Here is a 27,861-nt window from a genome sequence, read left to right on the forward strand (position 1 = left end):
TTCCTAGTCTGTGTTTTGGTCTGTGAGCAAACACAAGCATTCTTTTCTGCCCTGGAACTTTGAGGAAAGTCCTTGCTCCACTGTGGCCACAAACTGTGGTGTGCCTGTGCTCCTCCTTGCCCTGGACTGCCATCCAGATGTGAGTATGGACAAAGCAACAGAGTCCTGATCCAGTGCCAGCAAAGAGACCCCTGTAATCTCCTTCTGACCAGTTGTTTGACCTCCCTTACCATCTGTGAACTGAGAGCTCTAGAAGCAGCCACTGCCACTACTGATTCAGTGGCTCCTAAGGCCTGCTGCTGGATTGCTGGTGCTGTGGCTGTGCTGGTGTGGGCCTGCACTGGACTGTGCTCCACTCTCACCCAGGTGCGACAGACCTTTTCTGCTTGCCTTCTGAGTTGTGTTTGGTGACTGTGGGCTGAGAGGTCTGGAAATTGCCACTGATTCAGTCACCCCTGAGGCTTGCTCCTGGATTGCTGGGGCCAGGTCTGCACTAGCATGGCCTGCACTCCTCTATCACCCTGGTGCAGCAGACCCTTCCTGCCCCCTTTCTAAGTTGTCTTGGGCTGGAAAAATGTTTCACTCTATCTTTTTGTGGGTTCTACTGCTCTAGAATTTGTTTAGAGTCATTATTTAAAAGTATTTGGAGGGGTTTGGGGTAGAGCTCATGTGAGTCTCTGCTTTTATTCTGCCATCTTGGCTCTACCTCCCATTGGGACTTTCAAAAGCAGACAATCAGCTGGTAGGAAGAAAATCTATTGTTCTGATTGTTAATGTAAACAAAAATCCATTTTTGTGTTTTGTTTTGGTTGGGGATAGAAGTGTCAAACAGCTCTATTAAATGCTATTGATCCCATCGATGAGTTTGGGACAGTGGCCCTTTAACCTGATCCCTTCTTTTGCAATGAAGAGGTGTAGTAAATTAAAAAAAAACAAAACCTTTTCTGGCCTGAGACACATAAGACTCACCTGCAATATGTTGCCTCTGCTCTGGATGCCCATCTTTTCTAGTAAATTTTATCTCCTATTCTTGCTTTCCCTATATGATTCTAGAACCAATTCCTAGTGTCTCGTTTACTGTGACATCAGAGAAGAAAAATCAATCATACACAGCTAAGGAAGAACCAAGACCCTTCCTATAAAACTTGTGGTCTTTGGGTGCCTCAAGAAGCTACCCTGTTGTGAAAATGGGAGCTCAAGACACATCAACTAGGTGTGAAGCAGAGGACAGTTTTTTGCCAAATCCATGGGGATGGCCTTTCTGAAATATTATTCCTGATCCACTTCCTTTGCTTACCATGATCTGAAGGACTGAGGCTCTGGCATTTGATTTTTCTGAGTAACTGAGAATCAGTTGTATGTACCCCCTCTGGCAACAGAAATCTAGTCATATCCTTTGTCCTGAATCTCTCTTCCCTTATTGCCTATCGAACTATGCCCCTGCCCCGAAGTGTTTCATTTTAAGCCTTAGGCCTTCTCTTATAAAACCAAATTCAGGATAGAAGTTACCTAGACAGGATGTAGTGGGATGAGGTTTGGGGTATGGGCTTGAGGATCCAGCTAGGTCTGAAAAGCTAGGAGAGCACAAACCCCACTCAGGCTAAAGCTCAGAGAGAGAGAGAGAGAGAGAGAGAGAAAGAGAGAGAGAGAGAGAGAGTCTCCACCTTATTGCCTTACTCAGGAAAAGTTTAAAAGGTAACTAAGTAGCAGTGTGGGTCTATGGATGATCAGAGATGGAGATTGCTTGACCAGATTCAAAGAGCACAGAATGAGAACTCTGAGAATAAAAAATCTGTGAGGTTAATTTAGGACCTTTGTGTGCTCTGTTCCATCCTTCCAACTTGGAGAAAAGTCCAGCCTTTGCGATTCCAGGTTATTAGGATGTGTGTGTGTGTGTGTGTGTGTGTGTGTGTGTGTGTGTGTAGACAGGGTGGCTAGACCACTTCTAATGGAAATTCCATTTTCCCTTTCTAGCCCTTAAGAGTCTTGCTCCTGCTTAGTTCCCAGGAAGATTAAGCCCAGAAATGTCCTGGACCTAAGTCAGGCTCTGTGATCCCCTTGGGAAGGCCCAGTGCTCCTTAAGCTTCCTCTTCAGTGACTTTCTGAGGACTATTGCTTTACCACCCCCAACTCAAAGGGACGAGTGTAGGCCAAGGTCCTGAGAACCATGATCTATGGCACAGACATGGGACCTGTGGCACGTCTGGCAAACTTACACACTGCCTAATCCTTGACAAGGAGTACTTGAGTTCAGGTCTTTTTAGCTGGTCCTGGAATTACCACACTCACACCTTCCCATAAACACCACACATGGAGGAGTAGTGTCAAGATTTCTTTATTAGGATATCCTGTGTGTGCCCAGACTTTGGGAGTACCAGCTCCATTTGGCTGCATTGCCCACAAGGGCTGGGCATGGGTAGAAGAAACATGCAACTATAGTCAAAGGAAAAACAGAAGTTGGGGATCTTACCCCTCAATGTCCAAGTTAGTTTGCAGAAAGGCAGGTACAGGGCTTGGGGCAGATTCTTTTAAAAAGGGCATGCCATCTCCTAACAGTGAGAATGTGGAGGAAGAAGGGATAAGTGGAACCCATTGCTGCCCAAGTACTCCTAGAATATGTCTTCAGTGTTATTCAGAAAAGGATCAGAGGAGACACAAGGATAATACCTCTTCAGGCATTGTGGCCAAGCTCCCATAACTGGGACCCAGGACACCTCAGTTCTATCCTCAACCATATCTTTGCTTTAGGAATCTTGAAAAGTTCCTTTTGTTTTCTGTGCCCCACTGCTATTATTTGTGAAAGGGTATGGCAACCCAATGCCAAGGGTTATAGAACTTTAGAGAGCTGTGGTGGTAAGTGACCACTTAAGGCCAGTTCCAACTCCCTACACACACTCCTTACCAGGTTGGAGCATACATCCCCCAATATGAAACAGTAATATATACCTGGATCAGACAATAGGACCCACTTCAAAAAGTACAGGGGGAGAATGACATTATTCGGCCACACTGGATCATGAAAGAAATATGGCACAGAGGGAATGACTCTGGTCTTCATTTTTCTTTCTTTAAAAACCATGGTTCAATCCAAGGGCTACTGGGGGGAAAAGAATGATAATGGTATGGCTGGATCAAATGTAGGACACTGTTCCTGAGGGGCTGAACTGTCATGAACAGTCTGATGATGAGAAACTCTCAGTTCACTGAGCTGCAGCAAGCACACAATAACGTACTTATTCCCCAGAAGCTCCGAGATCCTAAGTGATTACACAGTAAATGGCGTGCAAAAGGCAGCAGCTGATTGATTCAACTGTAAGCCAGGCAGCAAGTGGCTCTGGCTGTGGCTTCATGCTGGCTGACGGTGTCTCCTGAAATTCTAGAGTCAGGGCTGCTCAGCCTCTTAACTGCAGTATCTGCACACTTGACATTACAAGCCACCAGCTGAAGAGCACACTTTGGTTTTGCAGGGTCACAGTCCCCCACTAAGAATTCTGGGTGGAGAAAGCCTTAGCATTCCTGAGCCACCTGCTATGGTGCTTCTGCCTGAGGATGGAGGGGACTCCTAGTGCCTGTTGCTTTCCTAGTCAATTCCTACTAAGCTTCCATCTCTCCTTGCTGGCTAATGTTCCGACATCCCAGTTCATTCACACTGGTGCTGGGATGATCATAACAGGTCTGACTGGAGATTCCAGGGCTTTCCCAAGTAAGACCTCCTTTTCTAAGGTGGTACATCCCAGTAGGCAGTACAGACTGTGCTGTGCTTCCAGTTATAAAAAAAGCAAGGGCTTAGGGTGAGAAGGGTTTCATAGTGGTCACTCCTACAAAGGATAAAAGGTTCTAGGCCTTTTGCCATTCCATTCAGATGCCCTCAAAGCTTGGATATCAGGAGCTTAGCAAGACAAGTAGATTTGAACAGAAATCATTCACCACCTTCAGTCACAGTGACATTGGGTAGGGGGAGAAGGCAGTGTATTTGTGTGTGTGCTTATCATTCCCACTGGCAAAATACTTTTGTGTGGAGCTGGAATCAAAATAGAGATGAACCCTTGAGAGTGATTTCGGTGTCTAGGGGATGAGGCCTCTTTCTCCTTTATACTACTCAAGAACCCAGGATTAGCTTTAAGTGTGTCTAGATAATTATCTGGAACCTGTTCCTCAATGTTAAAGGAAAACAGGCAGGCAAGAAGGCCACAGGGGAAAGAGGAATGGCTCAAAAGTGCAGTCCTCACTGTGAGTGGCAGCAGTTGCTTCTTTGTGGCATGCATTCTTCTACCTCATCCTTTACCTTCCCATACAACGTAGTGGAAGGGGACTGCACAATTTTAATCTGGTTTTAAAGAGGCAGCCTGATGGGTGATGAGCAATTTTAGGATAAGTAGTCTTCTCCAAAGATATTTGATGTATAGTAAATGCCTCCCCTCAGGAGAAGGAAAAAGGTGGGGAGAGAGGCATTAGGATCTTATTGCTGAAGTCAATGAGAAGAAAGTGAGGTCCTTTACTAGGGGAGGATATCTATGTTGAGTCTTGAGAGAATTTAGACTAATATCATAACTGAAAGGTCTTAGGATGACCTAGGCGGAAAAGTTAAATTAAATGGGGATTATTTTGTTAAGAATATATTGGGGTGTTTGAATATTACAAGAATTTTTACAGAAGGAAAGGGACAGTTTATTATACAACTCCCCAGTGAGACACCAGGAAGAAACAAATTGCAGAACACAGGACTTAGGCTGAGGAGAATTTATGACCAAGGATCTTGAACACTGGATTATTAAGGTAATTACTTTGGAATCTCCCTCACTAGCTAATGACATGTGTTTTTGAAAAATGGGAGAGCTATCCACCGTCTAGTCCTGCCTAGAGGCAAGAAGGATGGACATTTCAAGTTTCCTTCCAATATAGGGAATCTGGTTCCCAAATAAAGATCCACTTCTATGATATTCTTCTGTGCCTCAACCCCCCTACTTAGAGGGAAAAGAATTAATGCCTTCCCATATTTCCCTTGAGAAGGGGAAGAGGAACTCACCTAAGCCTCACCTGAGCACCAAGTGAAAGGAGCAACAGTTCAGTACACCAAATAACTAGTTCTGCTTGGATGGCCCCAGGATGTGCCTACCTCGCAAAACCTGTCTCACAGAGTGTTTCTCACATACTGAAGACATAGGACTGTGACCAGGGAGCAACTTTTTTTGGCATCAATTTTCATCTAAGCAGGATAAATGAACAAGAGCCTAGAATCATAATCCTGGTAGTTAATGAAGGCCATTAAGTTGCTTGAGTGCAGAACATGAGATCCCTTAATTTCTTGAAGCATAAAGTGTGTGCCTCCTGGATTTACCCTGTGGAAGCCAGATCTTCAAGAAAACTGTTCTCAAGGGATCACCTAGGCCTCTGACTTGACATGCAGTGAGAGAGTACAAGTGCTTCTTGGGACAAGAACTTATGATGGAATGCAACGTCCTTGATGCCATCATGAATGAGTGAGAAAAGGTGGCTTACTTTCTTTTTCCTTTTTTGGTGAGAATGACCATAACCTCTAGCATCAGTCAATATTTTGAGCACAGTAGAAGAAACTTTGCAAGTAGCTACAGCTTGTGAAACTCTCAGAACCATAAAAGTGGTCCCACTCTGATCTTGGGTTGAATTCAGGTTTAAATACTCAAACAACTTTCATTATTTCTTCAAGTGGATTCCTTAGTTTTGTGGACCACAAATTTCCACGACTTCATTGCATGTACTGTGACATTCCTTTGAGAATCTCAGTATTTCACTGGATCTGTGATCTTATCAATGTGGATACTCTCTCCAATAATTCAGGTAGAAACCTATTCATGCCCTCTAATATTGTGCACTTCTCATCCATATTTTCCCATAAATCCTCTACAAGGGGTCCACCCAATGTGCTGGAGGACTTCTCGTTCTTTTGATACTGCATGGATGCCAACTGAGTTCTTGTCTTTGTAGTGGTCATGACAAATCCATCTTCTTTTCTAATTATACATCTGATGATATCCTTTATTATACTGTTTTTCTTGGTTGCTTACATGTTGCACTCTACTCACACCCACCCTATGCCACTCTATTGCCTTTTGGGTAATTATAATTCTTCAGAGACTGTGGTATCCCATGACTTGAAGCCATACAACAGACACCATTGGAAGAAGAATGTTAAAAAAGATGAGCCTTTGTTTTAATGAGAAATTTGGAGTCATTAAAAGCACTGTGCAATTTCACAAAGGCAATCCAGCCCATTCTCCTCCTCCTGTTCAATTCTGAGCTCAGCTCATTGTCAATGATGCTGAGGATCTCAAAGTCCGTCAAAAACATTGGGTCCTGTTTCTCCATTTGATTGATAGGAGGTTGCCAAGAAACCTCTCCTAGGGAAAACTTGACTTTCATATGACAGAGCTCATTCCTCTCCAAATTTTATAGGCAGAGAAACTAAGGCATTGAATAAGAGTTGGAGTTTCCTTATTTAATAGCTATAGAGAGCAATTTGGGAAGATGAAGAAGATTCCTCTCCCTAAAGACCAGCATGCACAATGCTGGGGCATGGGGACAAGCCACAGTGTCTTCAGTGGTTCTTATCTGTACCTTAGTTCACTAAGGACTATGCACAGGAGCTTTCCTAAGCCAGGCCAGATCTTGAAGTCAAAGGAGTACTAGACATGCATACCACGCACCTTCCTCTGTCTCACTGGACCCCCGGGGGATAAACATTCAGGCAATCCATACTATGTAGCTCCTCATGCTGACCCCAGTTCTATACTGATAAATTATAACATCTAGAGTAGATCTGAAGGGGAAAAGAAGTCACAAAATGGTAATACCTAGCCTAATGGGAATATGTGGGAAGGGCAATCCTAAGACTTTTGTGAGTGAGAGGTGGGGCTACCTTCCTCTCTCTGAGTCATTGCCTACTCCATTAGCCCCCAAACCCTAGAAAAAGCTTTGTAACTCAGAAGACAGGGTAGCCCCAAGTCCTCTTTGAATTCTGAAACCTCTTCTCTCCCAGTATGTTTCATATTCTACAAGTGGTATGGAAGATCACCTGTGGTACTAATTATCTAGAAGAATTCCTTTTCCCTTCCTGGAGATGCTAAGGAAGACTTCTTTATTCTCCACAATGATGAGATATTAATTACTTTGTCTATAGGAACTGGTTGAGATTGAGAGAGCAGAATGTGAATAACACCTAGTAGGGTCCTCTGAAATGCAAGTGGGGCTAGTTTTCTATACTGTCCACCAAATCAGACCTTTGGTTCCAGGAAACCAGAACTGGAATCTACTTTGTTCACTTCCAATACAGTGACATCTTAGGTACAGCCTCATCTAAGGTTACCAGTTTCATTTGCAAAGCTCATCAGAATTCAACTAACTTTGGATGAGATTTATTTCAGCCAAAGTTACTGGAATTCTGGGGAGGACATTGTTTTCCTGTCTCTACTCAGCAGTTGACAGGTTAGTAAAGGGTAGGTGTGGTGGGCTGCTTTTACCTCAGCAAAAAAATTATGGATGTAAGGGACTATGGTCCTTTCTGGTCAATCAGAAATCAAGTCTGGCTAACTGTGGAAGAAGTACGCATCCCCCGCCCCGGCCACCTCGCCTCAGGACAAATCTAGGGAGTTTTTGTACAGGGACAGGACTAGGAGTCAAGAGACCTGGCTTTTACTTCTGGTTCTGCCACGCACTCACTGTGTGACCTTAGGCAAGTCAAAACTTCTCTGGACCTCTTTAAAATGACAGAGTTGGACTAAGTGACCACCAAGGTCTCTTTCAGCTATAATGACCTAGGATATCAATGAAGTTTGGTCCCTTCTCAACCAATTAGAAATCAAACTTCTACAAGTTTAGAGGGATAAAGGATCTTGAGTTATCCCATTAGTGACACTGGTTGAGATGAGGAAAGAACAGTGGGGGAGAGAATCTTTTTTTTTTTTTTTTGCTAGAGACAGAGCTGTTAAGGGGTATAGCGAATATTGCCTCTTCTCCCAGAACCTCTCCCTTAGGCAAAGTACTTGCTACCCTTCCTATGAAAGGAGACGTCATCTAGATCCCCTGTGGCAAAGCTTAGGAACAAGGATGCTGGAGGTCTCCCTTCTCCCAGTCTTTTTCAGTGTCAGGGGCTGGGGAAGGAGGTGACCCCACGTTGCCCCAGCCATGGCTGGGCAGGGGCTACTCCTACTTCTAGAGACTCTACCCCAGGGGTTTCAGGTGAATGGCAGCACTGTTGGGGCGAGCAGCAAGGATGTAGATGACATTCTCCTTCAGGAAGGTGGGCCAATCCACAGACCTACAGTGTGAGTGAGAAAACAGAAGGTGAAGCATGTCTCATTACACTGAAATAGGATGAGACAATTCAATTACTATAGGCTGGGGTGTGAGCTTAGATGACCATGAATGAAGTGGCTACAGCTGGGTGAAGAGCTAACAGTTGTGACAAGAACCCTATGCCACCATTGGCTGCCTTTGCTCCTACATGTGAACTGTTGAACAAAGATGGAGAAAATCACACAACTATTCTTACTAGTCCACTACAAATTTATGTCACACAACCTCACCTGAGCCCTCACTGTGGCTAGGCAATCCTGCTGTACCTCCCTTATCAACTTACTATCTCATTCTCCACAGTGGCTCTTCCAAACCTTTTCATCCCTCCTCAAACCTCCCATGGCTCCTTCTCTCCCCACCCTAAGGCTGAGAATCTTACCTTATATATTACAGAAAAAATTGAGGGCATTTACCATCAACTCCCTCTTCCTCATCTCCTATTGGTCTGGTGCCTTCTGCCACTCTCCCCTCCTTTACCCCATCTCACATCATGAAGTGGCCTTCCTCCTTACAAAGGCTAGCCCCTCTACTTGTTCAAGAGATCCCACTTCAACCATCTCCTTCAAAGATTTTCTCCTCTCTTGTTCAACCTGTCTACTGGTTTATTCCCTACCGCCTACAAACATGTCCATGTTTCCCTCTATCCTGAAAAAAACCTTCACTTGGTCCTTCCACCCCTGCTATCATCCTGTTTTTCTTCTGCCCTTTGTGGCTAAACTCCTTGAAAAGGCTGTCTACAACAGGTGCCTCCAACTGTGTCTCCTCTCACTCCATTCTTAACCTCTTATAATCTGGCTTCTGATCTTATCATTCCACCAAAACGTCTTTTTTTCCAGTTACCAATAATCTCCTTGACATCTCTGAAGCTTCTTCTTCTGGATATTTTTTTTCTCTAGGTTTTTGGGACACTACTCTCTCTTGGTCCTCCTATTTAAATGACTGCTCCTGATTCTCTTCCAGATCATGCCCTCTAACCACAGGTGTCCCTCAGGGTCTGTCCCCTCTTTTCTTCTCCCTCTATATTACTTCATTTGGTGAACTCATCAGCTCTCATGGATTTCATTACCATCTCCATGCTGATGATTCTCAAATCTACCTGTTCTGCCCAAATTTTCTACGGACTTCTAATCTCCCATTTCCAACAACTTTTCAGACAACTCAAACTGAATGTCTAGTAGAGATGTTAAACTCAACAAATCCAAAATGGAACTCACTATTTTTCCTCCACACCCTCCCTCCTAATCTTCTTTATTACTGTAGAGGGAAACACTCCTCCCAGGCTGTCAACCTAAGAGTCATCCTGGACTTCTCACTCTCTCTTATCCCCCATGTCCAGTCTGTTTCCAAGGCCTGTGGATTTCCCACGTAACATCTCTCAAATATGGCCCCTTCTCTGACACTGCCACCACTCTGGTGCAGGCCCTTATCACCTCATGCCTACAATAACCTGCTGGTGGGGCTATTTGACTCAAGTACTTTCCACTCTAATCCATTCTCCCAGTGACTACATGATTTTCCCAAAGCTCAAGTCTGATTATATCACCTCCCCTACCATGTCACTCAAACTCCAGTGGCTCCCTATTGCCTTCAGTAACAAACACAAAATGCTCTCTTTGGCATTCAAAAACCATCAAAACCTAGCTCCCCTTACCTTTCCAGTCTTCTTATACCTTACCCACCCCTCTTCCCCACCTAAGTACTTTGATCCAGCGACACTAGACTCCTGGCTGTTCCATGAAAAAGACCCTCTTCTCTTGGCTCTAAGTATTTTCTCTGCTGTTCCCATGCCTGGAATATTCTTCCATCTCATCTCTGCCCTCTGACTTCTCTGGCTTCCTTTAAGTCACAACTAAAATTCCATCTTTTACTGGAAGCCTTCCCCAACCCCTCTTAATTCTAGTGCCTTGCCTTTGTTATTTCCTATTTCTTCTTTATATAGCTGGATTTGTATATATTTGTTTGCACGTTGTCTCCCCCATAAAAGGAGAGATTGTCTTTTGCCTCTTTTTGTAGTCCCAGCACTTAGTACAGAGCCTGGTACAGAGTATGCTCTAATTGTAACAATACCCCAAGAGACCTCACAAGTTTGTCAAGAACTCAATTTCTGGGGAGCAGGTTTTCTTCTTGGCCATCTCATATGTGAAGGACTAAGGTCAATCAATGGAAATGACGGTACTCTGTGGAATGTAGAAATGATGGCTCTTGTCAAGGATGGGGTGACACCTTTGGGGATATCTCACCTGGGTTCCTCCTGTTCAGCTGTCTGCAAAGGTTTCTCTGGGCTCTTGGCACTGCTGTGGCTGGCCGGGCTGTTTTCTGACATGGGTCCCACATGGCTGATACTGTGTGGCACAGGGACATGTGGTTGGGATGGACAAGATCAAGGGGTTTGGTCCTATCCCAGAGCCCCTATGAGTTGATGTATATTATCCTTTGCCTTCTGGGAGCTCTTAGCAATGACTGCCCTGGACTCTAGGAATCATTCTATTCTTTGTATTTGTGGGATGGTGGCAAACAGTAGTAAAGGAGCTGAGGTGCTTTCCTGGATTGGTTACAAATGATAAGGCAATTACTGGGATATCAGAAGAGATTCTGGGAAGTGGATTTTGAGAGGGAAAGTAAGAATGAAGATAAAGCATACCTAACGTTGCAAGATGATGCCTCCAAGGGTCGTTTTCGGAACCAGGTGTGTTGGGCACGATGGCATTCAGTCTCACTGATATAACCCCCAACGCCTCGGGCTAGGAAGGCTGTTCGAGCCTGTTCTCGCTCCTTAACTGTCAGTAACCTTAATAGAGAGTTCTTAAGGAAGAAGGATATGGGAATCAAAGAGTACTATAGACACTTTCTGCTGACAGTAGGGCTTTCCAAATCTCACCTTTGGTACTTATGATCTGTATGACCTTGAACAAGTCCTAAGCAATCTGGGTCTCAGATTCCTCACCTGTAAAATGAGGTGGTTGGCCTAGATGACATCTAAGGCCTTTCCAGCTATAAATCCTACAATCCTAAGGTCTCCAGGTTCTATATATTTTGGAGTCTTGAGGTTTTTAGTGTAACCAAAAGTAAATTAGCCTCCATGATCTCACTACCTCGATTCCTTTGCCCTATCTAATTAGGGTACACTGGATACTTGGTTATATTAGTCACTAGAAAAAGCCCTAAATCCCATCTTCACTCCTGATGATTCTTATGTTCTTGTTTCTCTCAAGTCATTGCCACAAATAGTTCAAGAACTATTGCTTTCTTGCCTCCTTAACCTCCAATTTCCCAATCCCCTTTTCCATCTAATGTCCCAGGGTCAGCCACCCCTGCCACACCTGTGGACGGAGTTTCTGTAGTAGTTGGAGGGACTCATGCGACAAGAAGTCAGGCCACTCAACATGGCCCCTGCGCTCAGGGTCAAGGGCAGCAAATTGTTGAACTGCCCTCTCTTCCTGCTCTTCACTCAGTGCCCTTTCACTTCCTCCTCGCCTTGCTGCCTGATGGTGGTAGCGCAGGAAGTCCTCCAGTGTCAAGGAACAATCTGTAAGGAGAAAAATGCCTTGAGGGTCACTAATTCCTTGTACACACTTACCAAGTTCTAGACCTAGCTCATCATCTATCCTCAACTGGCACCCCCTGCCCCTCCCTTCTAAACATTATCCTTTGGTCCTATACACTGGCTGCAACCACTTACAAGTCTCTCTCTTTTCCATCAAGTAATACTAACCCTCAGGTCTGGAGGTGTTTGGAGAAGCCACTTATTTGGGGGCCAAGAAATTCAAAAAGGAAATTCATAGACTTGCAGGGACCTCTGAAAAAAACTTATCTGTTCCCTACTATCCCCCAAAAGACCACAGGTTATTTTCCTGATATGACAGGAAACCCCACTATACTTCAATTATAAAAGTAGTAGGAGGGCTAGCTAAGTTATACAACCATGGCTTTACTTCTGGGAGAACCTGTCCAGTGTCCTTCCCAACCTCTGGAAGCCACTTGGCAGTCCTCACCAGGAATAATTTTGCACTGTTGGAAGTTCTCCATGAGGCTGTACATCTCTTCTTCTGTAAGAAGCAGGTTGAGGTTGTTCTAAGGAAAAGGAAAGAGCTGCAGATCAAGTTAACAGCACTAGTACTAGCAGGGGCTGCAGAGGCATTATGGCTCCAAAGGCAAGAAAGAAAAAAAGATTAAAGGTTGGTTGGGAGTTTTAATCTTAGCTCTACTCTTGACTGCTTGGATCACCCGAAATCATTCCCCTGCAGTACTTAGAGGAGTAAATGACAGAGAGCTGTATAACTAGGCAAATGAGGTGTCATAAAATTGTTAATAATGTTCTGGCATGCTGACTTGTTTCTTTAATTTCCAAAGATACTTTGGTTGAGGGCTACATTTTGCCTAGAAATGCCATCGAGGAACAGGTGCAAAACTTTCTGATGATAGAAAGCCACCTGTCTCATGAGGTACCAAATCATGCTGGGACAAAAACCTGCAGACACTTGGAGTGATGGTGGTGGTTAATTTATGCATAGTTCAATGTGGAGGCAGAAGATGGGGGTTCAGTGTAGAAAGGGGAAACCTTCAACCTAATTATAAGAGGAAATCCTACAGCAGTAGAAAATCTTGCAGCAAAAATGTCACCAGGGAAAAAGGTTAGGATTTGGAGGAATGGTAGCTGACATCTGGAGGAAAAGTAGGGTTTAGTTGAGGAGAAACCAGGAGCTGCCTCTTACCCAGAAGGTTAATTACGAATATACCCTCCCTGGAACTTCAGATGAATAAGTGCTAGCAGTAGAAATGGCAGGTCATTTCAAGAGCGGTTGTTATCCCAGCTCTGAAACTTATTACCTATATGGCTCTGGGTAGGTCAATTATTTTCTCTGAGATCAAATCTATTCATTAGTAAAATAGGGATAACAAGTATTCTACCTACATCACAGGATGGTTATGAGTATAAAAGAAAGTAAACCTTAAAGTGCCATGATGATGATAGTGAACTTTACCCATTTAGAATCAAGTACTAGATGTGAATCTAAGCTTCAGTGGGAGTCAAGAGAAGTTTTGTCCTCAATTAAAATGAGGAATTCATTTAACACTTTTAAAATAAGGTATTTACTGGAGTCATAAGGACCTGAGTTCAAATCTGCCACCAGTCACACAACACTCACTAACTGTAGGACTCTGAGCAAGTCAGTTAACCCCAATTGCCTTACCAAAAATAAATAAATAAAATAAGGGATTTAGCAGGTACTGAGTTCTTACAATTTCTAATTCACTGTAATTCCTATTTCAGAAATAAGGACCTTGAGAAATGTCAAATGCATGCACAGGATCACAGAACAGGCTACTGATGAATTTGGGACCAAAGTTCAGAGCAAAAATGTTTCTGCTGCAAGAGCAATATATGGGGCTAGTCAGAGGAATGATATGTTTCCTCTCCCTATGCCCTGGTTCTCACTCAGGACTGAGATTCTTGCAGAAGAAAGCAGTCTAACTAGATTTAGTGGTCTGCCCAGTCCAGAGATATGGGAGCAGGGCAGTCAAACTGGAACACTGCTAAGCTCACAGTGAATGAAATCAATGTTGACATAATTAGAAATCTGAGCCCACATAGTCTAATAAGCCTAGTACTGAATGGCTTTGGGGTAATGTGGCTTGGTCAGAGGTCTTCCACAGCACGGCCAGAGAATCATGTGTGTGTGTGGTACTGCTTAAGATATATTCTTCTTGCTCCGGGGTTGATCTGAGTCCCTTGACTGAAGTAGTTTGGTTAGGGAGTAAGGCTTAGAGTGGAGGGAGGGTGTGACACGTCTATTGGTAATAACACAGTACTCAAACATTCATATGGTCATTTGTAGTAAGAAGCACAAGGAATATTTTTTTGACCTTATGGAAGAATAGCTTCTAAAACTGTGACCAAAAAAACAACCCCCCTAAATTTCCACAAAACAACAAAATAGTAGCAAGACTAGTGTGTGTCAGTCAAGACTAATGAGGTAAGGAACGTGTATAGATGCAGGATTCGAGTTGGCCAAATCTAAAAGGTCCTTACAAGTGATGACAATTACTACAAACTTTGAACTAAAAAATCTTTACGGGTATAAATTATGTGGAGAACCTTTTGCTCACACATCAGAATTTTTCAGGTACTCTTGCAAAAGAGGTAGCGACCACTGCCATCTTTACACGTGAAGCAAAGTGGCATATTTTTGGCATTTGGCACTTATTAGCATATAACCTGCCTCTACAGACACAGCCATTGTTTGGGAAAGCACTGACAGTGGAGGGCTACAAGGTAAGTCTCCTTAGGAGGCAGCATTGTGCAGTGGAAAGAGCACTCAGGATGAGTCATAAGCCCTGGCTTCTCTCCCAGCTCTGCCACTTATTAGCCGTGGGCTCTTAGGTACATTGCTTAACTTCTCTGGGTCTATTTCCTCATCTGTAAAGTGGGGATAAAAATATTTGTCGTGTCTACTTGATAGGGCTGCTGTGAAGATAAAACAAGTTAATACATGTGGAAGTCCAAGTGCTACAGAGATAGCAGGGGTTATTTATTATTATTGGCTTTGGGGAAATAGTATTCTTAGGAGTCCAAATCCCAATAATTACTCTTTTAACTGCACATGTCTCCCATGGGTTTTTGCCAAGCTTCAGTTTCAAATGAGGTAAGATATGTGAAGTTCTTTGCAAGCCTTAAAGCATTATATAAATGGTAGTTATTATTATTATCATTGTTATAAATCTAAAAAAGTGGGAGGAATCTATCAGGAGTTCCTTGCACACAGTAGGCTCTTAATGGAATTTGCTGAATTAATGAACTATTAACTCTAATCTCTGTAGTTCCATGCCCAATCAAGGGCCTGAGTAAGCCTATTAATTGCTATTTATGATGAATTAATTATCAAGTATTTATGGAGCTCCTATTATATGCAGGATACTGTGCTGAACACTGGGGAAGAAACAAAGGTATATAAGATATAGTCTTTGTTATGGAGTTTATACTTATACATGCTATGAGTTAAATAGCAATACAGGACTATGTAAAATGACAAATGAGTACTGCAGATAATAAATGCAATAGAGTGAAGGGAGTTGCTCAGTGTGTACTTAAACAACCAGGAAAGAATTCAACAGAAGATTTCTGGTGGACTCCAAAGGAAGGGCAGTATTCAGACAGATTGAGAGGAGGGTGGTGGGAGCATTCCAGTCTGGAGGAAGAGCATGTATACAGAAAGGATGAGAAGAAGAAAATGTTACCTTTTAGAAATCTGATGCTAACTTAGAAGGAGGTCTTCAATAGAGTGCCCTAGGGATCTGTCATTGGTCTGGTGCTGTTTGACAATTTTATTAATGACTGAGATAAAGGCAACAATGATAAGGTTGCCAAATTTGCAGATGACAAAAGCTGGACAGTTATAGATAATATTCTGGATGATAGAGTCAAATTTCAAAAAGATCTTGAAAGGCTGGAATATAGGGCAAAATCTAATAAGATGAAATTTAAAGGAGTAAATGCGAATTTTCATACTCCATTAAAAAAAAAACAACAACAAAGGGGCAGCTAGGTGGTGCAGTGGATAGAGCACCAGCCCTGGAGTCAGAAGGACTTGAGTTCAAATCTGGCCTCAGACACATAACACTCACTAGCTGTGTGACTCTGGGCAAGTCACTTAACCCCAACTGCCTTACCAAAAAAAATAAATAAAAGAAGAAGAAAAACAGTAACAACAACCAACTCCATAAGTCTAAGGTAGGTGAGGCATGGCTGGACAGCAGCTCATTTGAGAGAAATCTGAGAGTTTTAGTGGCCTGCAAATACAACCTGAGTAAAAATCTCACATGATGGCCCAGAACACTAATGTGGCCTTCTGTTAGAGCCTAATGGACTAAGGAAGAAAGAATTCTGCTGTAGTTTGCCCTCCAAAGCACACCTATGGAGTATGGTGTTTAGTTCTAGGCACTGTATTTTAGGAATGACAAAATGGTAGTGTGTCCACAGCCAGGTGATGAGGATAGTGAAAAACTGTGATATATTGTAACATACATTCACATGTTACATGAAGATGGAATGAAGAAAGTGATTATGTTTAGTCTGGAGAAGAGATGATTTGGGGGTGGGATGGGAGCCAAACAGTATGACTGTCTTTAAGTATATGAAGGACTATCACATGGAAGGGAAACTAGATTTGTTCTCCTTGGCCCCAGAGAGTAGAGCAATAACGAGGTATAGAGAGACAGTGTAGGCTTGAAGTAAAGAAAAGCTTCCTAACAATGAGAGCAATCTGAAAATGGAAATGGCTGCCTTGGGAGATGTAGGGCTGAATCTCATTAAGGTCTGGATGACTACTTATTGGGGATATTGCTGACTAGGACTCAGACACTGGCCTTTCGTCACAAGGTCACCTATGAAAGAAAGCTATTCCATATAGAAAGTAACATTGTTGAGATTCTGTCGGGCTTTCCAGCTGAATAAAATTTAGTGTTTGGATATGGCTTTATGATGACTAAAAACCATGACAGAAATCACTGGTGCTACCAAACTTTCTTCTGGGTTTATTTGTGCTCCAGAAACTAGACGATACAGGTATCATGGAAACAGACATCCTCGCTTCTTCTTCTCAGACATCCTTTGAATCTCCTCTAAGCGTGTAGGGCCACTGACTATAAGGATTCCATATGATATAGCCTCTTGTAAAATGACTGGCTTTATCTGACTTTTTTTAACTGACCACAACCCCACCAAACTCACACAATAGTAACAGCTCCAGCCTGTTTCAGTGTGAGCCATCTCGGTCACTTCCACTGTGCTGTCTCCTTGCAGATAGCCCATGCGGCGCAGGCAGCCATCATGAAAAACCCTAGTGCAGATCCTACATGGGAAGAGACTCTCAGCAGTCCAAACCTCACAAATCTCACATATCTCATCATTGATAACCTGAGGAGAAAGTAGGAGTGGAGAAAAGGGATGTTCAAAAACACAAAACAGGATCCCCACTTCTATCTAAGCAAAGCCTTAACTTTTACACCTAAATTTCTTGGTCAGACCATTAAAGAATGAACACTTTGGGTATACAGACAAAATCAGTCAGCGTCAAGGCAACAGAGGCAACTCTTATCTTGGGGATGACAGCCAACAAACTCTGGTATTCTGAACCAGAAGAGGGGTACACTGTTCCAGCTGACATGCTATCATATGGTAGAAGGGATAGATGGATATGCAGTGGCTCCCCCGTTTCACCCTTCTCTCTATGTCCCCCTGCCAAGCTACTTTCCTACAATGAGAACAAGCTCGGTCAGTTATATCTGGACTCAGACAGAAAAAGCTAAATCAGTTTGTTTCGGACTAAGGACTATCTGTTGGTTGAATCTTATCTTTTTTTCTTAATGCTTTTTCATTCACATCCCAGGGCTCACAGTCCTGCTATCTGATCTCCAGGCAGCCTACCATTTACTCTGTAAACTCATATATTGCTCATTCTCCCCCTTCCCCTGTAGTTCTACTGCCTCACTCTAGAACTTACAGATTCTCTAGGTTCCAAGCAGATATCAAGTGGCTTGTCATCATTTAGTTCCCGAATAGGTCGGATAAAGGCAGGTGGTGTGAAGCGATTGGCACGGTCAAACTCCTCAGGTTCTACCCCACGGCCATCCCTTAGCCGTTCCCAGGCTGCTTTGTTGACAGTGTTCTCTTCCTGTGAGACAGCGGCCACTGTCTCTGGCTCATCTTCCTCCTGTACTTCCTGGACAGAGTGCTCTACGGTGCCCCTCCGAGAACCAGCTGATTCACCTGTACGCCGGAGAGAAGGCCTATCCCGTAGCCCATCCTTGAAAGCTGACACAGCCAGGCTCACCTTCTGAACCTGCTCCACTGTCTGCCGTTTGGACATCAACACTCCCATGATTCTATGAGCAAAAGAGCAGAGGCATCTGGTCATCTGGCTAGGCACAGTGAAACAACAAGCATTTACTAAGCACCTACTATATATACCTACTTTATCTCTGGCACTGGGATTACAAATATAAAAGTGACATAGTCCAAGCTCTCAATAACCTTCCATCCTATTAGAATGCTACACTCAGCCAAATGGGTTTCAATGTGGTATCCAAAAGAGATCATCAATCAGTGAAAGGGACACATGCCATCTGTTACTGAAGTTGGTTCTCGGCTGACATAAGTTCTTGCTCCTAAATCCAACTTAGTTCAGAGTTCCAGGAGCTCTGTTCTATTAAAACTGGCAGAGACCTCAGGACTTAAATCCAATTTCTGCCAGCTGAAAAATTCTATGGCAGAAATGGCCTGGTTTCTGCCTCAGAGTTCCATAATTCTAGGCACAGAGCCCATTTGACCAAAAGAAAGCCTCACAACTACTAGGGTGAGGGTGTGGATATCTTTAACATATCTGTATTCGAGTGTCTAAAGTAAATGGGTTCCTCCTTCTTTAGGAGGACTCTTGGATTAGTCAGTAACATGTCACTCCTACTTCTCATCCAAAGTACAGTCCTACCCCTGGCATAGTTTAAGATCACTCATGTACAAGCCAATACTTCTTGTAGTCAGTGGCTGTATCTCTAATTCCTTCCTGCAATCCCTCTTGCATGCATATACATGCATACACAGATATGAACGCATCTTATTTGTTACTTCTCATCTTGGTCAACTTATCACTCCCATTATCTGTTGCTTCCATTTTTTGGACTCGTTTCATTTAGTTGATTTAAGGTAAGAAGTAACCTGACAACTACCATTTTCCCATGGTATTAATGATGTTAACTTGGAAGGAAAAAAAAGACATTACATTGTATATCTCCACTGATCCTGCCACTTTCTCGGCATTATGTTCTACCATACCAGCTAGGAGAGGCTATTCAGCTTGATACAGAGAAATGAGGGAAAAGGAGGTGGGAATTCATTTTAATCTTGGTCTCTAAGTTTCTTTGCTTTTTGCAAACTTTGATCCATCATAAGCTGTTGAATATAACCAAATGGCAGCCAGATCTTTTTTTGCATTGCCTTAACTGTTTCAACCAACACTTGGAAACTGTTAATTCTTCACATACATGGTTGGACTAGAGACTAGAAACCATAAGTTTCTGTGCTGTCCCCAGTAACAGATGATGACATCACCTGCGCAAGAGTGATGCAAATTTCTGCCTTAGTGTTTGCTCTGCTATCAGTTGTTACCAAGGAAACCCAGATTCCTGAATTTGGGATCTTGGCAAGTAGAAGAAGAAAGATTTTTTTCAAGCATTCTGTTTTTAAAATAGATAATTTCAAGTTGTTTCTTTTTAGAATTGGCTAACAGAGATTTACTGAGCATAAATAGCATTGACTTTTGTAGACTGGATATGTTGAAGAAAGATTTAGGAACAAATTCAGGGATACATTTAAGGGATTCACATCTCTGGAAACTGAATACCTAAAAAACCCAAAAACAAAACCCGTGAAACATCTCTCTTCTGAGCATCTAAATGTCCTTAATCACAATTTAAAAATTCTTTAAAGATATCTATGTAGTTCAAAGGAGATGCCCTAGCCAGTGGAGTGAATTCTGTCAACAACTCTCACCTGGCAAGGACATTCACATGAATGAGTGTTGTCTCAGTGAATCACTGATTCACTTACTGAATTCATATCATTAGCTACATTGCTCAAACGGATCTTTAACAAAACAATTACCTATATTACAGTGGGAAAAACTGAGACGCTGAGAGGGGCAGTCACCAATCAGATTGCAAATAAGATGCAGAACTAGAAATGAAACTCAGGAGTCTTGACTTTGGGGGGCTATATACTTCCTTCTTCCAGTTAGGAAATGCTAGATTTGTCTTTTATGCAATCTTAGATTTACCAGTGTCATGCTCTTCTTCAGAGAACTTCAATGCAGTGGGAAGACAAAGTATAGACAACTTTGGAAGAACATATCAAATTCACTTGTTAAAGACTGGCTCACTGGGGCAAAAGAAAGGCAGTGCATACAAGTAGGTTCCTATGGGCTTTGTGGGAAGGAATATTAAAATTTATTAAACAAAGCCCAGCCAACCAGAAATGGATGCTCCCAAAAGTTATCTGACTTATTAATATTGTATCAGAATATTAAATATCCTAACCTCTCAATGCCCCCTTTCTTTCTATACCCTATTGTTCTTTACAATTAAAAAATAATCACTATTTTAAAAATCTCAATTGTTAATGATACCCCTGTAATGATCTTTGCAGTTCATTTTAAAAAGGATTCTGATAAAGATTTTCACAAGTATTCACCAGCACAAAGTCGTCTTATCTCTTGAATAAGAGCTCTGTGAGATTCTGTATTTTTCTTACCTGAAATGGCTCAATTTCCTTGGCCACACTAGATTTGTATGTGCAGCAGTACTGTTATAGGATCATGAAAGAAAAAAAAGAAAACCATCAAAATTAGGATCTCTAGGTTAATTAAACAAGCTACTTTTAGAACTGACATAGCTTTGATTTTGAGGGGAAACTGAGGATAAAACAGAATTGGACTCCACTAATGAGACTAACTTACTTGCAACTTTTGGTATGAACAAATTAGAAATGTTCATAAAAAGTACCTTGATTAAATGTTGTTGTTTTTAAATCACAGTGATCTGTGCCTGGGGTGCTTTGGGAAATCAAAAAACAAAACAAAACAAAACAAAACAAGCTTAGTTGTTGGACAAGTGGTAGTAATTAGGGATTGGTAAAAAAGGATTCCCATCTGCTTAACAACAGCCTCGGACTAGTGAAATTCAGTGGGTGGTGAGGTCCTCAGAGATTTCACGACTGTTTCTCTGGCTGGGAGATAGATCTGGGGTCATTCCTTTCCTTGCCTAGGAGGAGATGACCAGCAATCAGATATTGGGGTAAGGGGAAGAGAATATGAATGTTAGAGATTAAATATCCTTTTAGGAAGAACAAAAAGGGGAGAGAGGCCATGGAAGAGGAGCATGAGGGAGAGAGGGAGAAAGTGATGAAGGACAGCTTGGACAAGAGGATTTGAGCCAAGTAAAAGTGAGAGATGAGTCTGTCTCAAAGTGTTTGACAGTAAGAGTGAGAGAAACAAGTGTTTATGTAGGCAGTGGAGTGTGTGTGTTACACACCCATTTTCTGTTGAACACCTGCTCACAATGCAGATAAATTATTTACAGCAGCAGGAAAGCAAAAAAGCAGGGGTGGGGACTGGTGAGAGCTGGATGCTCTCAGCAAAGAACTAGGGAGAAGCTACAGTGAGGATGGATGTGTGTGTTGGTTGAGATTTCCCTGGCTCTCTGGGGAAGGACCACCCACTAGTTGTGAAGGAATCTTACTCTAGTTCTGTAGCCTTAATAGCTGAGTGAATAGCTTAATGGCTAGGGCTGGAGCCCCTTGATCCCATGTTTCTCTAGGATATTCTTGGGAAGAGAATGAAAGGCAGTATAACACAGTGAAGAAAGTCTTGGAGTCAGGAAGACCTGAGTTAAAATCACACCTCTGACGCTGAAAGGCTGTGTAATCATGGGCAAGTTACTTAATTTCTCTCAGCCTCAGTTTCTGTCTAAGGCTATCTAAGAAGTGAGATCAGGGTTAGCAGAAATGAAAGGGAATCAGCAACTGACAGCGGTTTTTAAATGGTGGCAATGGCACAGTGGATAGAGCCCCAGCCCTGGAATCAGGAGAACCTGAGTTCAAATCTGGCCTCAGACACATGACACTCACTAGGATGTGTGACTCTGGGCAAATCACTTAACCCCAATTGCCTCACCAATAAATAAATAAATAAAAATTAAAAAATAAAATGGTGGCAATAATGCCTGTAGTTTCTACCTCAAGGGGTTGTTGTGCGACTCAAATGATATAATGTACAGGAAGTGCTCTGCAAACTGAGCTGCTGTTTCTTTCTTTCTTTCGCTTTTTGGTGAGGCAATCAGGGTTAAATGACTTGCTCTAGCTGCCCCTGAGCTGCTGTTTCTTGCTGTCTTGTACACAGTAGAGACTCCAAAACAGTTATTGCATGAATGCTATGAGAGACTATGGGAAGGGCTGAGAGGATTTATTTTAGTTCATTGTGTCAAGGACCTCTCCCTCAATAATTATAGGAATGTACATTGATATAGCCCTTTACAGGTAAAAATTGTTTTCACATATATTATCTCATGTGATTCTCATAAGAACTCTTTGAGACAGCCTGTGTAAGTACCCAGGACTTCTAACCCCAAGTTCAAGGGCTCTTTTTATACCATATAAAACAATTCCTCCAGATGGGGTAAGGATCAGTGAGACTAAATATTTATCTTCAAAAACCTTTATGGAATCACCCAACCTATATCATGACTCATATCTATCTTGCTTCTCCAGTAGTTAGGCTGTCTAAGAAGTGAGATCAGGGTCAGCAGAAATGAAAGGGAATCAGCAACTATGGCAGTGTGGTGACTTCTCTGACCACAGGACACAGCTAGCTAGGGGTGGGTTTTAATACGCATCCAATTACATAAACCACACTGGCAGAACAAGGGAGATTAACAATACCAAAGTCAATATGGTGCCAAGTGTTGGGGGGTAATGTTCTGTAGTACCCTGTCTCCCAGCACAAGAGACCATCAAAGGAGAGCTCTTGACCTAAGGCAATATGACGAGGTTTGATGTCTATTTCCTCAGTCTAGTGGAGGAGTATATCTTGAGTTCCCACCAATACTTGAGGATCATGGCATTTAGGGTTGGTTGGTAACTGGTCCAAACAAATACCAAACATATGTCTGAATGGCCAGGAAAAGCCTGTGCTTCATAGAGAATATAACCAAACATGACTATGAAAGTACTATGACTTTTAATAAGACATACTGCATCCTATTAACTGCATACATTATGTGCTCATTTTGCAATTTAGGTTTGCTGTTGTTAGTGATACAAAGGTAAGTTTTAAGCCTGTGAAGGAAAGAAGTCAGAGTCCTCTTACTGTTGACTATAAAACATGAATGTCCATGGTGGGTCTACATGCGACATAGGGGTTATGTGATCTGTAGGTATATCAATGACTGGTGCACTAAGAATCCAATATATACACTACAGTACCATATTTCCCAGTACGGGTTCTGTTCTAGCCATTTGGTCTCCTGGCAATAACCTGGGGGGCTATTTTTAGGTTTGACTTGTCCCTAGTCCCAGAAAGAGATACAGCTGGTGCCACCCAGTCTCTGTTCTTCACCTCTGTTTGCCCTGGGCTGCAACAACAGCTTACAGTCAGCATCTGGAGACCACAGTCACCAAAATTGCTCTCAGTGTCATATAGGTTCCTGGGGAGCAGATAATGTAGCCAACAGCTGAGGCTTCTTGCCCGCCACTCAAAAACACCAGGGATTAGATAGCCATAATGCACTGAAAGTAATTAGAATGAAGTATGACAATGGTTTTTGGCCTTTGGGGAACTAGGTCTATTCTCTGTGTTAAGAGAAAACTTATCTCTAGTATAAACTTTTGGCATCAGCACAGCACAAGTTGAAGTATCTATTGTTGTCGTTTGGTTGTTTTTTCAGTTGTGTCTGACTCTTCGTGACCCCATTTTAGGGTTTTCTTGGCAAATACTGGAGTGGCTTGCCATTTCCTTCTCCAGCTTAATTTACAGATGAGGAAACTGAGGCAAATAGTGTTAAGTGATTTGCCCAGGGTCATACAGCTATTAAGTGTCTGAGGCCTGATTTGAATTCATAAAGATGAATCTTCCTGATTCCAAGCCCAGTAATCTATCCACTGCACTACCCCACTGCCCTCAAAGAACCTGTTGGTGTGTTGCAATTAGTAAGAACATTACTCAGAGATGGAGGAAAAAAAAGTCCAAGTCAGGAGTATTTGGTGGGCAAAATGTGATTGGTTCTGTGGTTTATTTTAAGAAATCAAATAGATTGGAAAGGAAACAGTGATTCAAACAGTTAAGTGCTAAAACTATCAACATAGCTTTTGCAGGGAAAATGAGCTTTTGCAGAGAAATGAATAAGAAGTCTTGGATACCTTTTAAGTAATGTTTTATCTCCTTATTTCATATCTGTAGCTCTGGCAGCTAAGCACTTTGTACCTCCTCATACCAGGAAGATGTCCTTTTAGGAATCACTCATTCCACCTATACTGATTGTGGATTTGTTTGTTTTTAGATTCACCACCATATTTCACAAGGTATTTATTAAGTTCCTAATTGGGGATGGTTCTGTGTGGCAGGACAGTATACAAGCTAACACATACAAGTTCCTATTCTCTATAAGCTTTGGCCCCATGTGAGTCTACTAATGTCCTTCATCTCCATTTCTGTTATTCTGCCTCCACAGTACCTCTTAAATTTCTCCTTTCTTTCCGTTCACATATCTACCACTCTACTTCAGATCCTAATACAACCTCTCACCTAGACAACAACAAAGGCCTCCTAAATTGTTCTCTCTGCCTCTATTCTTTCCCTAATCCATCCTACATGCTAATGCTAGGAAGGTACACCCTTCGTCACATATTACTTCCCTATACCCTCCCCCAAAAGAAAACCTCTGGCACCTCACTGCCTATGAAATAAAGCAAGAACACCTTAGGTTTTTAGTCATTTACTTAAGGTCCTTCAACTTCCCTTTCATGACTTAATACATTATTCTCCTTGGTATGCTATAGAACCAAACTAGACTACAAGCCATCTGCCAATCTCATCTTGTTCCACTCCTCCCAATTCCGTGCTTCTTCTCATATAGTACACCATACTGGAAAAGATGCCCCGCCCTCCATTTCTGCTTTTTGAATGCCTTCCCTTCTGGTAAGGCCCAGATTAAGTGCTATCTTCTGCAAGAATCTATCCCTGAACATCCCCACTGGAAGTTGTCTCTATTTCCAAATACAACTTCAGACTTCTTCTTATATTCTAATTTACATTATGGTTATGAATATATGCCTTATTTCCTCTATTATGGCATATCTTAAACTCACTGAGGCCAGATACTATCTTAAACTTCATCTTTGTATTTTTAGCACCTAGGACAGAGCCTTGTACATAGAAGTTGCTTAATAAAGGTTTGTTGGACTGAACTGAATTCACTCTTGCTGGTTCCCCTCAATCTATTCCTCCAACCTTTATCCTCGATTTTGTTGCCATTGTTGGACATTTATACTTACTTAAGAAATGCCACTCTTTTCTGTCTAATTGGCTTTGTGACAAAATAACCTGGTCTCAGATCTTTCTTGAATACCACTTGAGAAGTTTCATTGTTGCCAGAATTTTGGTTAAGAGACCACAGTACCTTTTCTACACATTTCACAAACTATTTCCAGGGCCAGCCTGCTGGTTTTACTGATGTCTCCATGTTTAATAACCCCACCTATTTTGCCAGAGTTTCAACATATTTCCTCCCCTCCATGTCTCTTTCAATAAAAGGTCTTTTAATCTACATTTAAAATTACGGCTCCTCCAACACTCTAGATATTTTTGCATGCCTCTGTCATTCTGCTATGCATGACCAGATCGTTCACAGCCTTGGCTCATCCCCACCCCTATCAATCGCTTCCTCCGCTTCTATGCCCACATGGAGGAACATCTTTGGAGCCAGACCAGGACCCATGAATTGATGTTCTTATATTCTACTTGGAAGCCTCAGCTACTTTCCCACTCCCTGCCTCTGATGTAGTGGAAATGACATGAATTTGGGGTCCAAAGACCTGGGTTAGAAAACTAGTTCTACAGTCAACTCCCTGTGTGATCTTGGGCAAGCCATTTCATCTGAGACTCAGTTTCCTTATCTATCAAATGAAAGGGTTGTGCATCTGAATTTCCTTCTCATGTTAAATTCAATTCTCTGTTCTGTTGCATGTGAGGTTTGGCATGGGAATGGGTGGAATCACAGGTCTGGGACAGGATCATGTTTATAGGGGAGGGAATACCTCATTAAAGGAAAAAGCCATAGTGAGTATACTAGAAAAAGGAACCAGAAGATGGAACTACTAGATTTGCTTTTGTTTTTAATGGGAAGATGAGAAATTGAGGAGAGGCAATATGGTGTAGTGGTTAAAAAGTTGGCCTCAGTGTTGGAAAGATCTAGGTTCAAGTCCTGCTTCTCATACACATTGGCTACTCTTCATACGCATCATTGAAATACTGTGACCCTGGGTAATTCACAATTTCTCAGTGTTCCAGGCACTATAAATTGCTGATCCGTAGTAGAAGGAACTTCTTCATTGGTAGTTCCTTACACCAATGAAATCACAGGTATAGAGAACACTGATTCCTGTTTGACCCTCTTTTTTTTTCAAGAATGGAAATTCCATTCCATTTAATAAACACTTATTAAGCATCTATTCTGTGCAAGGCGTGGGGAGACACAAAGGCAATTCTTGCTTTCAAGAAGCTACATTCTACTGAGAGATACAAAACCCTAAAACACAAATGCAAGAAGCTACCAATAAATTGGGGGGCGGGGAGAAGGTGGGGTAAAAAAGGCTTTCTCTAGGAAAAGGTGCATGAGGTGAGTTTTGAAGGAAGTTAGAGATTCTAAAAGGTAGAGGTGAAGAAGAACTACATTCGAGGCACAGGGGATAGCCTATGCAAAGGCAAAGAAGTGATTAAAGGGGTGTCAAATTCAGGGAATAGCAACTAGGCCAATTTGGCTGGTACATAGACTTCATGAAGAGTAGTACTGTTCAACAAAGCTGGAAAGGTAGGCTGGAGACAGACTCTGAAGGATTAAGCTGAGGAGTTCAGAGTTTATCTTCAAGTCAATAGGATGCTGCTAAAGATTCTTGAGGAGAGAGTGACATGGTCAGGCCTATGCTTTAGAATAGGAAGATTACTGGCAGCTGTGTGGAAGAGGGACCAGAGACTGGAGAACCTTTCTCAGGATGGTCAAACAATTAAGCTACAGTGAGTACCAGATTGTGAAACAAAAAAAAATATGGGGGCCACCATGGTTATGACCTCACATACAAATTACAGCTAGCTACAAGAATTACAGAATAAATCACAGAATCTCAGAGTTGGAAAAGACCTCAAAGACTCATTTGATCCAACCCATAAATGAATACAAAGTCCCTCTACAACACATCCACAAGTGGTTATCCAACCTTTGCTTGAAGAGCTCTAACTGAAGGAATACTTACTATCTCTCAAGGCAATCAATTTAACTTTTGGATAGTGTAAATTGTTAGGAAGTTTCTTCTTGTATCAAGCCTAAATCTGCCTCTCTGCAATATCTACCCCATTGTTCCTAGTTCTGCCAGCTAAGGCCTAGAACAAATCTAACTCCTCCTATTAACCTGTTCTTGATCATGCCATGCTAGGTCTTTATAATCTTTTTCTAGATTGCTTAGAGTATGGTTAAGATAGAATGACCAGAAAAGAATATCTTGGATCAAAGAGGAAAATAGGGGAGAAAAATGGTCCCTTAACTCCACCAAGTAGGAAAGTCTATATAGACAGCTTACAAGTCAGGATAGTAACCTAGGGGTCCAGATAGGAAATGCCATTTCTCCTCTAGGACCTAAAAGTGTGTTTGCTAAGAAATAAGATGAACTCATCAAGATGTTATTGGGACATTAGGCATAGGATAGCCATACAGTTT

General features: G+C 42.2%; 1 protein-coding gene across 1 annotated transcript; it reads right to left on the reverse strand.

The window, feature by feature from the left end:
* Positions 1-7,712: 7,712 nt before the first annotated feature.
* PHF24 (PHD finger protein 24) lies at positions 7,713-18,209 on the reverse strand. The gene is made up of 7 exons (XM_027839614.1): positions 17,832-18,209; positions 17,060-17,245; positions 12,324-12,402; positions 11,652-11,857; positions 10,973-11,133; positions 10,572-10,673; positions 7,713-8,293 (listed from the first exon to the last, which is right to left on the reverse strand). Exons 1-7 carry the CDS (start codon positions 18,207-18,209, stop codon positions 8,197-8,199), a joined length of 1,209 nt encoding a protein of 402 aa, XP_027695415.1. The 3' UTR covers positions 7,713-8,196.
* Positions 18,210-27,861: the final 9,652 nt, after the last annotated feature.

This window comes from Vombatus ursinus, unplaced genomic scaffold (genome assembly GCF_900497805.2).
Source record: "Vombatus ursinus unplaced genomic scaffold, bare-nosed wombat genome assembly UNPS02014832.1, whole genome shotgun sequence".
Lineage (NCBI taxonomy): Eukaryota > Metazoa > Chordata > Mammalia > Diprotodontia > Vombatidae > Vombatus > Vombatus ursinus.